This window comes from Vipera ursinii (assembly GCF_947247035.1).
Source record: "Vipera ursinii genome assembly, chromosome: 1".
Classification (NCBI taxonomy): domain Eukaryota; kingdom Metazoa; phylum Chordata; class Lepidosauria; order Squamata; family Viperidae; genus Vipera; species Vipera ursinii.
The window spans coordinates 266,897,219-266,914,325 of NC_139512.1; the positions used below are offsets into that span (position 1 = coordinate 266,897,219).

Consider the following 17,107-nt stretch of genomic DNA (forward strand, 5'->3'; position numbering starts at 1 on the left):
TGAAACTATTATTAATTTTTAAACAACCATCATTTAGATAGTTCAGTCTGGATATACCATGTTCACCACCACCACCACCCTTCTTAAATAACCAGTTTATCCTCTAACAAGTGATCAATATTTGAAGAACAAAATATTTCTGAAAGACAGATTTATATCCATTTGCATAGTTTCACTTAGTTTAAAATTTATTTCTACTAACCAGAAAAACACAAAATGTTGTGTTATTTGTTACTTAATGAACAGTAACTAATCTGTTTATCTGTCTTCTATGCAAAGTTTTTCATATTTAACAATATCTAAATATGTGCGTACCTATTATTAAATCTACAAATTATTTTCTGAGTTACCAAATACATATCACACAATAATAAGAAACAACGATTCACTGACAGAAGAAATGCAACTGTAACACCTAAAAAAACCATTAGAAATCTACAAATATATAATAATATTCTTATTATTCTGTGAGAGGGACCTTGAAGTCCTAGTGGACAATCACTTAAATATGAGCCAGCAGTGTGCAGCAACTGCCAAAAAAGCTAATACAATCCTTGGTTGTATAAACAGAGGCATAGAATCAAAATCATGCGAAGTATTAGTACAGCTTTATAAATCCTTAGTAAAACCACACCTGGAATACTGCATCCAGTTTTGGTCACCACATTACAAAAAAGATGTTGAGACTTTAGAAAAAATGCAAAGAAGAGCAACTGAGATGATTAAAGGCCTGGAAACTAAAATATATGAATGGTTGCAGGATTTGGGTTTGACTACTCTAGAGAAAAGAAGGACGAGGGGGGACATGATAGCAGTATTCTAGTATTTGAGAGGCTGCCACAAGAGGAGGGGCTCAATTTATTTTCCAAAGCTCCAGAAGGCAAGACAAAAAACAATGGATGGAAACTAATCAAGGAGAGAAGCAACCTGGAACTAAGGAGAAACTTCCTGACAGTGAGAACAATTAATCAGTGGAACAGCTTGCCTTCAGAAGTTATAGGTGCTTCATCACTGGAGGTTGGACTAGAAGACCTCCAAGGTCCCTGCCAGCTCTATTCGGATTGATTATTCAATTTTGGAAACAATAAAAGTTGTTTTATCCTTCCTCCCAACACTTGGGCTGGAGAAATGAATGATACTCTTTTTCTTTACATCTCCAAGATCAGAAAGTCACATCATGTTCACCAAGAAACAGAATCTTTGTCATAATCTGCAGAAGTGGAAGGATGCAGCCTCAAGCTATCATTACTAGGCAGATGCCCATGCAGAAATTCATCTAAACTGAAAAGTCTCCTCTAAAGAAATTTTGAAATGTTTATAATCTTCATGACATGATGGCCATGTCAGTGCCTCTGAAGGTCATCTGCTGGGAGACTAATGGCCTTCCTTATGCAGTTCGTTGGCCACTGTGAACTAAACTGCTAGACTAGATGGGCCAAGGGTCCAATCCAGCAAGGGACTGCTTATGTTCTTAAAAATTAGCAAAACAAGAAGCCCAAAATATACTTACTGCATCTTGGAAACCAAAGAGTACTAACTGAACTTGGCTAATGCCATGACTGTCGAAGTCCAGCTCCAGTTTCAGCTTTGAAAGTGTATTTGCAATGATTTTGCGATCTGTTGATCTTACAAATTCTCTGAGGCTAGCAACTAAAGTTGTAATGTGTTCCCATTTCAACTTAGGCTCTTCAGGACTCTGTTACAACAACAAAAATAGCTAATTACATTTGTATAACTGTGGATAGTATTAATGAAAATTAAGAATACAGCTCCGTTTGTGTGTTTATTTATTTGCTGCCCATGTCTTAACAAAACTTTATATATTTATTTTTATTTATAAAATTTGTTTATTTATGAAATTTATTGATTGCCCATCTTCTCATAATCATATCATATCATTCTCCTGGATCCCGCAGCATGCCTCCTCTGCCGGCACAAGTGGGCGAACCAATCTTGGTAGAATGAGATGGACCCATGCCATTTCAATGAGGTTTTCTGGGGGGAAAATATTAACATATATTTTTGTTTGTTTATTAAGTGTGCATTAAAACCAACAGGCTTCAGTTAATAAGGATATAAGTATAGTCTGTATTACATATGGCCCCTGATCTGACAATAGACTACTGATATGAATGTTTTTGTAGTAAGGGTGGGATCTGAAAGAGCTACTATAGTGTTTATATCCTGTTTACAGTATGATATATATGATTGGGACTGTTGAAACAGAATGCCGAATTCTGGACAATGAGAGAAACGTAAGTTACAACGGTTCAATTTGAAGAGAATGTAATAATGTTGTTTTCAGTTATTCAGAGTACAAAATAGTTCATCCAGTAGCTCAGTCAACATTAGTAAAAGTTGTATCCAAGATCACCTCAGTAAGAATTAGCTTTTGTTTCCATCCTCTGCAATTCTCTGAGGAACAATTTAAAAAGAAGCCCTTGGAAGAGTTATGAGCTTTGTCTTTGATTAATTAAAGTTGAGTCATAAAACAGACTGGAAGCATATCAAGTATGCCTTTATATGTGAAATGTCGCTAGAGAATGTTACTTTGAAGCAAGCCATTTCCATTTTTTTCTTGTAAATTCAAATGTTATGACCTAGAAATGATAAAATTAGAATCACTGGCATAATAGTTCAGACTGAGCAGCACTGGAATAGATCTACATATCTGCAAGGGTAACTCAGACTTGACATAAACATAGACACAGTTGAATCACGGAATACCCAAGTAAAGGAACTATGTGCCATCTATCTATTAAAATGCAACGTCTGCAATGTGTTTATACTGTAAGGGTTATTCTTTTGGAAGAAGAACTGATATCAGTTCCATGTTTCTGCTGCTCTTGTCAATTTCTATATTAATTTTCTGAGAAATATTCAAAGCTATAAAAGCTAAAAAAATAGTTTCTAATACATACATTGATACAGAGGATTTTAAAGATTAATATTTGAATGAAGTCCAACTTCTCCTTTTAGGACTGATTTATTAGACACGATTGATTATAGAAAGAAGAGTGTCATGATAAAACTTTAGAGATAAAATAAAATATAATTGTAGTTATGATTGCTGTGGGGAATATCAGAAGCTACTCCCTTATACCATTATATCTTTCTTTACAGTTCAAACGTGCTGCAATATTTTTTTTGGACAGCAATGGCTTCCTCCGTGGTGTCCTCCCATGTACTCCATTCTTGTTTAATGTTTTCCTTATTGTAGATGTGTCAACAAAAATGTTAGCATGTGCCAGATATTTCTGTAGGTCTTTAGCTGACACTCTAGGATTATTCTTTACCTCATTAAGCATTATGCACTGTGCTCTTGCAGTCATTTTTACAGGACGACCACGCCTAGGGAGAGTAGCAACAGTGCTAAACTTTCTCCCTTTCTAGACAGTCTGTCTTACCGTGGACACATGAACATCAAGGCTTTTGGAGATACTTTTGTAACCCTTTCCAGCTTCATGCAAGTCAACAATTCTTGATCGTAGGTCTTCTGAGAGCTCTTTTCTGCGAGGCATGGTTCACATCAGACAGTGCTTCTTGAGACCAGTAAACCCAAAACAGGTGTGTGTTTTTAAAGGGCAGGACAGCTGTCAGCAACACATCCAATATCATCACACTGATTGGAGTCAAGGTTGGCTCACTCCTGGCTCCAATTAGCTCTTGGAGAAGTCATTAGGCTAGGAGTTCACATACTTTTTCCACCCTGCACTGTGAATGTTTCCATCTTATGTTCAATTAAAACATGACAACAGCTAATGTTTGTGTAGTATTATTTTAAGCAGACTGTGTTTTTCTATTGTTGTGACTTACATGACGTTTAGAGCGCATTTTATGGCCAATTCATGCAAAACTCCACGTAATCCCAAAGGGTTCACACACTTTTTCTTGCAACTGTATATCTTTCTCTTTTTTTCTTATTTCCTTTTTTTTCTAATTGCACTTTTAGCTTTTTTGTTATTTTTCTCATTTTTGTTTCTTGGTTTTAATATAGTTTGCACTAGTTCTTATTATTGCTCTTTAAACTTTTAACAAAAATACATACACACAAAAAAACCTCTTTCATATTCATCAGATTAACTGTTTCAAATTGGCTTTGATTGAAAATTGCACATGTGAAATAGAACAGATTCTTATGAACGTTTGAAACCCAAAGGAGAACAATACTCTCAATGTGTCCTTTTCTGGTCCTGATCTTCCAAAATGACTTTAATTGTTGTCTTATAAGCCATAAACCTACAAAAAAACCCTGAAAACTATGGACAATTGAATTATGTAATCGTTAGAGCCAAAAGTGTAACATTCCTATTTACAGTTGTCTCTTTATTACACTGTAGCACTTATACAAATAATACTTTTTCTGTATTGATATAAAATATACAGAAATAAGTGATTTTGAACAACATTCTCAAAATATTTCATCATCCTTTGCCATTACATATCTAATGCATAATTTTTTTTAAAAATTCCATTTATATCCCGCCCTTCTCCGAAGACTCAGGGCGGCTTACAAACTTAGCAGTAGCTTGACTTGACTTTGTTACTTAATTTTTTTAATAAAATCAACATAACTAACATTCTGCCATTGATTTTTAAATACTACCAAGCATGTCTTAACAGAAAACTCAAAATAATATTAACAATGCAGACACGTAAGCATATACAATTTGTATAGTATTTAACTCTTCTAAATGTGTTGTTTCTGACAAACACGTAGAAAAACTGTTTCTGGTTTGGATAATCGGAACATATCTAATTGTCAGGAAATCATCATTTTTCTCCATAATTCTATAAGCATTTCCCAATAACATTTTCAGAAGGGATCTCTCAGAAGTAAAATCACTACATAAATGAGCATTAATGGCAGAGAAGCGAAGGTACAGCTATAGTTTAATCTTGCAATTGTTTGCACTTAAACATATTTATGCTCTGTAGGATTCCTGAAAACCTGCCAATTGCCACCTGTAAAGAAATGTGTCACTACAATATTATATAAGCTTGCAATGTGTTTCGATCCCAACGTACTAGCCAATGTATTTTGTGTTGTTTTTTTTTTAAAAATAGTGCTAAACATATTACATGCATTTCTTTACCTGAGCTAAGGCTTCCATCAGATTTCTCACTACCTTATCCTGGTCTTCGGTTAGAATTCTGTGAAGGGTAGCTCTTCGCTCACTGTCCTTTTTTAGCATAAAAAAGCCAGAATCCTTCTCCTCGGGTGAGGGAGGAGCACTATGGTCCTCAAAATTCTCATCTGGGATGCTGTGGATATTTAACAGTAGAAACAACAATGAAGAAACCCTTTTTTTAAAAAAAGGCGATATATCTTTTTCATAACCTAGGTAAAGTAAAGGTTCCCCTGCACATGCATGCTAGTCGTTTCCAACTCTAGGGGCCGATGCTCATCTCCGTTTCAAAGCCGAAGAGCCAGCGCTTGTCCGAGCATGTCTCCGTGGTCATGTGGCTGGCATGACTAGATGTCAAAGGCGCATGGAACACTGTTACCTTCCCACCTTAGTGGTCCCTATTTTTCTACTTGCATTTTTACGTGCTTTCGAACTGCTAGGTTGGCAGAAGCTGGGATGAGTAACAGGCGCTCACTCTGTTACGCGGCACTCGGGATTCGACATGCCAAACTGCCGACCTTCTGATTGACAAGCTCTGTGTCTTTACCCACTGAGCCACCTAACCTAGCAGAGATATTAATTACTTAGACAATTACCTTAGAAAAAGAGACCTAAGTCCTTTTCCTTCCTTATCACCACAGGATTTGGCTCTCATTTTAAAGGAGAAGGGGTCAAGTTTCAACTCATTGTCAGGTGAAACTGAACCATATTCACTGCTACTGCTTGTGTCTTCTACCAGAACAGGAACAGGCAAGGATATGCTTCGAAGATATTCTGCTCAGTGAAACAGGAAACAAAGTATGATGAAGATATATACGGGGAGCAAACTGTAATAAACAACTGAATGTAACAATTCACCCCAATTCATATAATCTATCTGCTAAGATCTCCCAGAGGTTATTGTTGTGACTCAGGGCCAGCCTGTGGGTCCGACAGCCGGGTCCGATGTATCGGAGGACTCAGATGTGGGGGAGGAGGGAAACGAACCGGCTGATGATGATTTGGAGGCTTTGCAGAGTCCTCAGCCGGGGACCTCTTCTCAGCTGTGTGAGCCCGAGAGTGCGGAGGATGATGACCCACAGCTGGCCCTGTTCAAGGACGCCCGACGCAGGAGGCAGGCGAGCAGGGACAAACAAAGAAAGACTATGGGACTACTCGGGAGGAGGCACAGGGAGACCACGCCCTGAGCTCTCTATAAAAGAAGTGTTTGGGGAGGGGCTGGTTGCTGAAAGCAACTTTTTCGTTTGAGAAGTCAAGCTCTTGTATTTTTGTAACAGTGTAATTAAAACTTGGCAGAAGCCTTTTGATCTTGGACGCTTTCCAGACTCTTCCTTTGATTAGGGGTGCGAGAAGAGGGCTGGTTCAGAACAGTTTGCTTTCAGACACCCACCCCTTAATACTACGATGGAGCAGCTTCTTGCCGAGAATGCCCAGCTCAACCAGCAACTCACCTTGTTGGCCACTCAGGTGGCACAACTGCAGGCTCAGGTACATGCTGCCCCCCCACCCAGGAGGAAATGTCAGATAGCTATGCCGGATAAATTTGCTGGTAAACCAGAACTGTTTCCTGCCTTCCTGGGACAATGCCAGCTATATATCAGCGTGAGAGCAGCTGATTTCCCCACTGACCGAGATAAGGTGGGATTCGTGTTGAGCCTTCTGTCGGGAGATGCAGCTCGTTGGGGCACGCCTCTGTTGGCACAGCCTAGCCCTTTGTTGGATAACTTTGGGGGGTTTTGTGACCATATGCGCCTCATGTACGAGGACCCGATTAAGGCGCAGACCGCCACCCGACGTCTGAAAGCTTTGAGGCAGGGTCAGCGCCCCCTACAAGCCTATATCAGCGATTTCCGGCTGCTTAGCCAGGATTCCGCCTGGAATGAGGCTGCGCTCGTGGATGCCTTTCAGGATGGCTTGTCAGAGGAGATGTTGGATGAGCTGGCCCGCGTGGACATTCCCTCAGACCTGAATGGGCTGATCCATCTTTGTCTGCGGATCGATGCCCGGCTGCAGCAGCGTAAGAGTCGCCGTGCCACCCCACAGACCCCTGCCACCCCTGTTGTGCGTGAGCCCCCAGTCCAGAGGGAGGAGCCAATGGAGCTGGGTGCCGCCAGGTCCCGTCTATCGGTGACGGAAATGGACAGACGACGATCGGAGGGGTTGTGTTTTTACTGTGGGGACCCTGGACATTTGGCTGCTTCTTGCCCGAAGAAGCGTCAGCGGGCGTCAGTGACCAAGCCTGCCCCGAGAAAGTCCCCTGCTTTGCTATCGGGAAACGGCCCGAGCCCGATCTAGACGGTGTGAAAGATCGGGCGACCCACAACGATCACGCCGAGCTACGCCGTTCCGACGGTGCCTGTGAACCTCCACGGCATTTGATTTTGGAGGCACGACTGATCCTTCCTGGCAAGCCAGAGGGGATTCCGGTCCATGCCTTAATTGACTCTGGGGCAACCACTAACTTTATGGATTCGGCCTTTGTGGCCAAATGGGCTGTTCCCCAGTGTCCGGTGGATCCGCCCATGCTTGTGGAGACCATCGATGGTCGAGTGCTCCTGTCCGGGCCTATCACGGCCGCCACGCAACCCGTGTGTATGGCCATCAGTACCCATGTGGAGGCCATTCAGTTTTACGTCACTTCGGATCTGCACTTCCCCGTGGTCTTGGGACTGGCGTGGCTCCGGGCGCATGATCCACAGATCTATTGGTCTCAGAACTTGGTCACCTTCCCAAGTTTGCAGTGCGTGGACCACACCCGCCATATCTGTGCCGGCCAGGTGGAGGGTTCCTCAGGGGTTTCCTTGCCTCCCGTACTGTCCGACTTTGCTGACGTGTTCAGCGAGTCAGAGGCGGACCAATTACCCCCGCACAGGCCCTACGACTGCTCCATTGACCTAGTCCCTGATGCGCCTCTCCCAGTGGGGCGTTTGTACTCCATGTCGGAGCCCGAGTTGGCTGCATTGCGGGACTTCCTGACAAAGAACTTGGCTCGTGGATTCATCCGGCCCTCGTCCTCGCCAGTGTCTGCGCCCGTGCTCTTCGTCAAAAAGAAGTCGGGCGAGTTGCGGCTTTGCTGTGACTACCGGAAACTCAACGCTATCACGGTGCGTAACCGCTACCCGCTGCCCCTCATCCCCGAGCTCTTGGACCGTCTCCGGGAGGCTAAGATCTTCACGAAACTGGACCTGCGTGGAGCTTACAACCTCGTCAGGGTTCGGCCGGGTGATGAGTGGAAGACAGCGTTTGGTACTCGCTATGGACATTTCGAGTACACGGTGATGCCGTTTGGCCTGACCAACGCCCCCGCTGTGTTTCAGCATTTTATGAATGACATCTTTCGGGATCTGTTGGACCAGTTTGTTGTGATTTACCTGGACGACATCCTGATTTACTCCCCGTCGCGTGAAGCGCATCATCAGCATCTCCGTCAGGTCCTGCAGCGCCTCCGGAAACATCGGCTGTTTGCCAAGTTGGAGAAGTGCCAGTTCTACCAGGTGACCATTGATTTCTTGGGCCACCGCATTTCTCCTGAGGGCATCGCCATGGATCCAAGTAAAGTTGAGTCGTTGCAGAGTTGGCAACCCCCGCGTCGCGTGAAGGATGTTCAGCGACTTCTTGGATTTGCCAACTACTATCGGACATTCATCCCTGGCTTTGCTGCCTTGACAGCCCCCCTCACCCGGCTCCTGCAGAAGAAGACTCGGTTCCAGTGGAACGCCCCCGAACAACAGGCGTTCCAAGCTTTGAAGGACGCCTTCATGAAGGAGCCCATCTTGAAGCATCCTGACCCGCAACGGCCGTTTGTCGTGGAGGCGGACGCCTCCGACATTGCCATTGGGGCCGTGTTACTCCAGGCAGCGACGCCCAACGGTACCCTTTTCCCTTGCGCGTATCACTCTCGGAAATTGAATCCCTCGGAGCGCAACTATACCATCTGGGAGAAGGAGCTGCTGGCCATCAAGGCGGCGTTCGAGGCTTGGAGGCATCATCTGGAGGGGGCGCGGCATCAAATCGAGGTCCGGACGGACCACAAGAATCTGGAAAGCCTGCAGACCGCTCGGAATTTGAACCAACGCCAGATCCGGTGGTCCCTCTTCTTTGCGAGGTTTGACTTCCGGGTGCGGTACATACCAAGCGGGCACAACCAGAGAGCGGATGCTCTGTCCAGGAAGCCCGAGTACACCCGAGTGGAAGACAAGCTTCCGCCCAGGACAGTGATTCCCGTCGAGTCTTTTGCTGCGGTACGGGAGCCGGTGGATATACGGGCTCGGATCCGGGAGGCGCAGCAGCAGGAGGCGTGGGTGGCTCAGCGGAAGGAAGAGGTGGGGCCAGATTCGCCTTGGTCGGTCACGGATGGACTCCTGTATTATCGTGACCGGCTCTATGTTCCAGGAGGGCCACTCAGGGGACTCGTCCTCAGCCAATGTCATGATAACCCGGCTGCGGGGCATTTTGGCCTGTTCAAGACTCTGAACCTGGTCTCCCGTACTTTCTGGTGGCCCCGAGTCCGACACGATGTCCAGTCTTATGTCACCTCCTGCGTCCCATGCAGGCAGGCCAAGTCAGCGACAGGGGCCCCGCCTGGTTTACTGCAGCCTTTGCCAACGCCCAAGAGACCCTGGGGGGCTGTGTCCATGGACTTTCTGACGGATCTACCCCCATCCTCCGGCTTCACGACAGTGTTCGTGGTGGTGGACATGTTGACCAAGATGGCGCACTTCATCCCCTGTCGCGGCTTACCGTCAGCTCGCGCCACTAGTCGCATGTTCATCCAACAGGTGTTCCGGCTGCACGGCCTTCCCGATAGGGTCGTCTCCGATAGGGGGGCCCAGTTTACAGCCCGCTTCTGGCAGGAGTTGATGCGGGCGTTGGACATTAAGGTTTGCCTCTCGTCCGCGCATCATCCTCAGACCGACGGGGGTACCGAGAAGGTCATCGGCATCTTAGAGCAGTATCTGCGCTGCTATGTTAACCTGCAGCAGGACAACTGGGTGGACTATTTGGCCATAGCCGAGTTTGCCTTTAATAACTCGCAACACACCTCCACGCAGATGACACCGTTCTTGGCCAACGTGGGTTATCACCCCAGGTTCTTCCCTCTTTCTCCCGTGGACTCACCGGAGCCGGCAGCGAACGAATTCATGGCGGAGTTACAGGCGATCCATCGGTTGGTGCGACGGCAGCTGGAGAAGGCCAAGGCCGACTACAAGAGGTTCGCCGATCGGTCGAGAAGGGATACGCCTCCACTATCGGTGGGGGATCGGGTCTGGCTGTCCACCAGGAACCTACCATCCACTCGGCCGGCGAGGAAGCTGGACCACCGTTACCTTGGACCGTTCCCAGTCGAGGCCGTCATCAACCCGGTCGCCTATCGTTTAACTCTGCCACGTTCCCTGCGCGTGCACCCCGTCTTCCATCGGTCCTTGTTGGTCCCCGAACAACCGGCCTGTCCACTTCGCCAAGCGGAACCTCCCCCATCAGGAACTCGTGATGGAGGCAGCACCCCCGAGTACGAGGTCGCCAGCATCAGGGATTCCCGCTGGCTGAAAGGTCGCTTCCAGTACCTGATCGAGTGGAAAGGGTACGGGCCGGAGGACTTCACATGGGAAGACGCGACCGCCGTTCATGCCCCTGCGTTGGTGACTGCTTTTCACGAACAGTTCCCATCCCGACCGCATCCGGATCGGCAGACCCGAGGGAAGGGCCCTGCGGTGCGGGATAGTGTTGTGACTCAGGGCCAGCCTGTGGGTCCGACAGCCGGGTCCGATGTATCGGAGGACTCAGATGTGGGGGAGGAGGGAAACGAACCGGCTGATGATGATTTGGAGGCTTTGCAGAGTCCTCAGCCGGGGACCTCTTCTCAGCTGTGTGAGCCCGAGAGTGCGGAGGATGATGACCCACAGCTGGCCCTGTTCAAGGACGCCCGACGCAGGAGGCAGGCGAGCAGGGACAAACAAAGAAAGACTATGGGACTACTCGGGAGGAGGCACAGGGAGACCACGCCCTGAGCTCTCTATAAAAGAAGTGTTTGGGGAGGGGCTGGTTGCTGAAAGCAACTTTTTCGTTTGAGAAGTCAAGCTCTTGTATTTTTGTAACAGTGTAATTAAAACTTGGCAGAAGCCTTTTGATCTTGGACGCTTTCCAGACTCTTCCTTTGATTAGGGGTGCGAGAAGAGGGCTGGTTCAGAACAGTTATATTATCTTGGATGACAAAATTGTACTGTGTACAATTCCAAAACGATGGCAGGAGTGGAAAAAAAAAAACTTCTCTGTGATATGAAAAATAAATACAGCGGTGTTAACTCACTGTTAATTGATTACGGGAGCTGCTATGAGTATCAAAAATGATGAATACCAAACAATTTTTTCCCATATGGAATAATATAGTGAATCACAAGGCAGCCGACAACGAAAAGTTCTAGGTTGTACATTGAGTACTAAACAAACTATGAGTATCGGGACAAAATGTTCACATCGAAATGCGTTGAGTACTAAATTTGATGAGTTTCAAAGCAAAAATTTTCTCAGAAAAAATATTAATTGCTAAACTTACCATTTGATCCAGGTGTGAGAGCTGCAAAAATAAAACAAAAATATTGTAACATTCAGAATTGCTCAATTCAAACAAAGGAAACTTGATATACAACAGGGCTCCGATGCAGGTAAACTTTGTAATATCAAATTTCTACTAAAAGAATGGAGATAGTGTATTTACACGAGACACACACTAATGTAATATTCTAAAAAGCATTTGACAAAACTCCCTACTTCAAAATCATATCTGTTAGTGGGTTCTGACTTGCCACTCTCAAAAGACTGTCAAGAAACCTGGCTTTCTTAATAATGACTCCTAATAATCTAAGTCTAAGATCTCCCAACTAGAACAGTTAGATTTCTTCACCTGTTACTTTTGACTGCGACTTTCTTTTTTTGCTGGTGACTTTTAAAAACTCATCTACAAGAAGCTCATTAGCACAGGTCCTCTTATCTGGATCAGGTTCAAAGCATCTCAGCAAAAAAGCTTTTGCCTCCACTGACATGGATTCTGGAATCTCAGGATGTATTTTGAACATTCCAACCTAATAAATGCAAATAAAAATCAAATTAAAAAAAACAAAAACAAAAAAAACAAGCAGATCTTTATCATAGAGAGAACTTCTCTCTTTTATTTCCACGTTAAAAATAGCATTAGCTGAAGGATCTTAGAACAGCCTTTTGTTCTTAAGATAGGTATTATTTTAAAAGATAATCTAAATAACATTTTAGCATTTCCCCGAAGATGCTTTTTCACGAGGCAACTAGACTTCCTTGTTTTTTCTTTGAAGAAGTCTTGCTTTTCATCCAAGAAGCTTCTTCAGCTCTGAAGAAGAGCTGAAGAAGCTTCTTGGATGAGAAACGAAACGTCCTCAAAGAAAAAAAAAAAGAATGTCCAGTTGCCTAGTGAAAAAGTATCTTTGGGATAACTATGACCTGGATGACTGAGAATCTCCATAGAAATTTTAGCATTTAGTTTACTATGGCATGCTTTCATGTTCAGTTGAATTTAAATATGAACAAAATATGCTGTAATGTTTTCCTCCCCAGCCGGTATCATATCAACTTGTTTTTTTAAACATAGCCTTAACACAGTTTACTTTCCTTTTTTTTAAGAAAATGTTATTATCTAAACTAACCTTGAACATGGCTGCTTGTGGTTCTCCTAGTTCATAAAATGGAGGCTTTCCTGTAGCCATTTCAATAATTGTACAGCCTAAGGACCAGATATCTGCAGCCTTTCCATAACCTCTTGGTCCTTTATCAATTATTTCTGGTGCCATATACTGAAGAGTACCTGTGAAAAACAGATTTTAATGTACATTTCTGTCACAGTATTGAGCATTTATATGGCACACTAGAATGTTCCAACTGTTCCACCTATTTTTGCTTTTTATACAAGGTTGTTTGGTGTGTTTTCAGCAAGAGGAGATAAGTATTATGTTATTTCGATATGCATTAAAAATAATATCCATCCTGTGCAGTCTTGGTATAGGGACAGCACTGAAATAACCATGCAAGGATAGCCATATGATAGCCTGAAGTTGTCAGATTTGGAACATGAATAGAATCTGGCCATGCTTTTAAAAAAATATTATTCAGTGCACACTGTTCCAAAAAAAAATCAAAAATTGTCTTTGCTAACAACAAACTTTGAGGTTCTCATATAAGAAGAAACAAAAAGCAAGAAAATATGGATTTTACAATTATAAAAATTATTGTTTGTGCTGGCATGACTTTGCATTTTTTGATTCAAGACAAGACCATATGACTCAAGAAACCTAGTTTTTTCTATCTGATCTTGTTTTAATTTTGTAATAGTTTAAGGATCACTGAGCTTAGTTCCATAGTAGTCTTAAAGGTAGTCCACTGCTGTGAACAATCAGAAAAGAGCTGTTCACGCATTATGCTGTATTCGAAGAGCTACCAAGCAGAAAGCTTACAAATATCTCAATGGCAGAGCAATAATTTCCACAATAAGGTTAAGCATAGGTGTTTGCAACAGTCTTGAATGCTGTATGATACAAGTTAATAGAGCAGGGGTGTCAAACTGCTGGCCCGTGGGCCGGTTTCATCATACCGAAGCTGCGCCCACCCCATTGCTAGCAATGCAAAAAGAGTCGTGATATGTTGTGACACGTCACATGATGTGGCGAGTGTGACACCCATGCAATAGAGCAAATGGGTACAACTGTTTTTTTTTTTGTTGTTTTTTAGCTATTTTGAATAGTCCCCACCAGGCTTTTTCAATATATCCAATAGTAAGTACGATGGGAGATGGAATCCAACATTTGGGAAGACAAGGTACAGAAAGGCAAATCACAAAGCTACATATATTAAATTTAAAAACTGCAATTAAATCTATTCACTGTTTCAAAGTTATATTTATGTTGTTTTTATTTTCTATAAGAAATATATATTCAGAATAACATTTAATACCTTTTTGTAAATGCATACAAATCCCAGCCATAATATTGAGTACTGAGTCAGAGCACACCCAGTTCCTAAGCCAGCTAATGTTATGCTTATGTATGGCCTTTAATTTGATCAGAATGTCAGACTGATTAAATAATCTGCACTTCCTCTAAATCAATTATCAGGAATGCTGCTGATAACATTAATGGAGATTGCTATGCACATCAATAGATGGTTATTACTACTTCTCTGAACTACATCATGAATGACTAATGCTACACTCCCTAAACATATTTTCCAGTGGGAAGGATTCCCTACGATTCCTCAAGTCAATAAACTTAGAACATTAGCTCAAGTAATGGCTCTTAATTTACAGTTTTTTAAGAACTGCACACAACTAAATCAATGCAGATAGAGGGTATTTTTTCCTAACCAAGGCAAATAAAATAAGCATGTTACATCCACTAGGAATGTCAAAGATTACGTTCAATGTATGTCCTTGAACATTCTTCCTGACATTGAAATTAGAAACTCTACAACATGCTTTCAGATTTAGAACATACCTGTGAAAGTCTCAGTGCAAGGATTGATTCCAGCAAGCCTCTTTGATGTTCCAAAATCTGAAATCTTTAACACTCCACTGTATGTGTTGATAAGAACATTATCCCCCTGAGGGAAGAGAAGTTTGTAATGACTGTTTCACCTTATGACTGACATCGCAAAACAATTTGCAGTTAAAATGAATGCTGAAAAGTGATTATGAATGAAATAGATGTTGCTACACCTTTGAAACTAGATTACATCTCAGATGACCCCCTCATTCCTGGATGCTGAACAAATATCTGAACAAATGGGATAATTCTAAAACTGTAAGGAAAAATTATTTTCTATACCTAATATTGTGTGGGTTTAATTATTTTCTTTCTTATCAACATACTTTGTTAAAGGGTCATAAGCGTTAGGGGCTAGGAAAACTTAAAATGTATGAAAGATCGAAAAATGAATAAATGGGATGGAAAAGTGACAGAACAGTAAATCATGTCCCATGAAGTCTCCATGTTTGATACTACCCATCAGCAAGAGTATGTAAGCCCCCTCTCACTCATACATATTAATGTGAGAATTCTGCCGTATCTTCAAAAGACTTCTGATCCTTGATGTAAATTAATGTAGAAAAAGGGGAGTGGTTAAAATAGTCACAAGTCAAGTATCCTTGGTACATCACTATTTCTTTTAGATAACTATATCTTACCAATCTTTATGCTACATGAATACTGCCCATTTTAAAAGGACATGAATCAGACACTGTGGTGCAATCTGCAGCTGAAGCGGAGGGAGGCGTTACAAGATTGGCTAACCTGGAATCATTGAAGGGGAGGAAATGGCGGGGGGAAAAACTTTCCCTAAATCTTGCAGTGGTTATCTAGTTGCTAGTTCTTTGTGGTGACTGCAGTTAGTTTGGCGAGATTCTTGTAAATAGGCGGATAGTTTTTGGCAGTGCTTAATATTTCATTACCAGACTAGGTAACATCATTAGGAGGACTTTCTTGTCCTATTCTCCTTAGCTTATAAATGTCTTGTGTGCCAGTGTGATGTGATGTTACCTAGTCTGGTAACAAAACGTTCAGAAAGTAAATTGAAACAAGCTTGGAGAGCAAACCACTGCCAAAATCTAAAACCCCAGCTACAAATATTTTCTACTACTTCATAGGTGAGTAGTAATGAACATATTTCTCTGATGAACTTCCAGTGTCATTCTGGTTCCTTGCACCTGACGGACACCGTGCTTCTTCCAAAACCTTTTGAAGAACCCACAACTAAACAAGGCTGAATTCAGATGAGAATTCCATCTGCACTATCCCAATTAATTGCAAAGATCTTATGCATCATTATTTCATAACATCTATTAGTCTAAGAGTCTAAAAACCAAATCAGTTCCAATGCATTCTTATTAGTGGCTATCTGTTCATATTACTCTATTTTCTATGATCAAATGAGGATTGAGACTTTTTTTTTCCTTCAGAGAAAAGTTGAACTAATTTCATAATGATAAAATAATTTTACACGCGCTCATACCGGTTCTTTCTGCCAAGAAATTTTCCTTTATAATTTATAACACATAGTAATTCCCACCTTTATATCTCTATGCACAATTTGATTATCATGGAGGTATTTTAATCCTTCAAGAATCTGTTTGGTGTAAAAACCAATAGTCTGTTCATTATCTTTCAATGGTCCCCATTTTGATCTCAGAAGAGCTGAAAGGCTACCTGAAATATAAAGAAAAACAGTTTCAAATGAGACAGATGCTAAGGGTAAACTGCAGTGCCTACTTGAATGGTAGTATTTCTATTTCCTTTAAAAAAATGGGAAAAATTTATTATAATACTAGTACCTTTTGTAGTGAAAAATATTCCGATTATAAATATACCAGGTTAAATGCAAACTTAGGCAGATAAGAGTTCTACCTAAACAACAGTTTAACTTTTTTCCCTCTGCCTAAACCCACATGAATTCCCTCAACCCTAAAGAACAAACCTAGATGCGTGCAGAGGAAAGATACAATTAACTCTACTGGAGGAAACTTTGTATCTGCAGACAGGCATCATTGGATACAATTTATTACAAAAAATATTTCAGAACTATTTCCATTTTTTCCTAATATAAAACAAAAGGAAATTGCTTATTCCAGGGGTGTCAAACTCATAATGTCACGTGACATGTCGCAACACATCACGACTTTTTTGCCATTGCCAGCAATGGGGTGGGCACAGTTTCGCTATGATGCATCAGGCCCACGGGCAGGCAGTTTGACCACCGTGGTTTATTCTATTTCAAAACGTTATATTTTATTACTTTTACCTCATTGATTAGTGAATTGAAAAGAAAATTTTGTCAATTCTGGATAATATTTCACACAACATCAATTTTCTAAATGTTAATGAAGAAAAACAGCTTTACAACCTTCTGTAACAAACTTGCTGGACTAGCAATTGGCTACAAATTCTGGGAGTTGTAGTCCTAGGTCA

The 17,107-nt window shown here is 42.4% G+C and overlaps 1 protein-coding gene across 1 annotated transcript in view; it reads right to left on the minus strand.

Moving 5' to 3' along the window:
- Window positions 1-17,107, minus strand: part of MAP3K5 (mitogen-activated protein kinase kinase kinase 5) — a 115,246-nt gene that overhangs the window by 14,167 nt on the left and 83,972 nt on the right. The window contains exons 18-25 of the mRNA XM_083368242.1: window positions 16,212-16,348; window positions 14,642-14,747; window positions 12,803-12,960; window positions 12,031-12,208; window positions 11,683-11,703; window positions 5,726-5,903; window positions 5,097-5,265; window positions 1,511-1,696 (exon numbers count right to left, since the gene is read on the minus strand). Coding sequence (XP_083224368.1) covers window positions 1,511-1,696; window positions 5,097-5,265; window positions 5,726-5,903; window positions 11,683-11,703; window positions 12,031-12,208; window positions 12,803-12,960; window positions 14,642-14,747; window positions 16,212-16,348 — 1,133 coding nt within the window. The remainder of the gene's footprint in view (window positions 1-1,510; window positions 1,697-5,096; window positions 5,266-5,725; window positions 5,904-11,682; window positions 11,704-12,030; window positions 12,209-12,802; window positions 12,961-14,641; window positions 14,748-16,211; window positions 16,349-17,107) is intronic.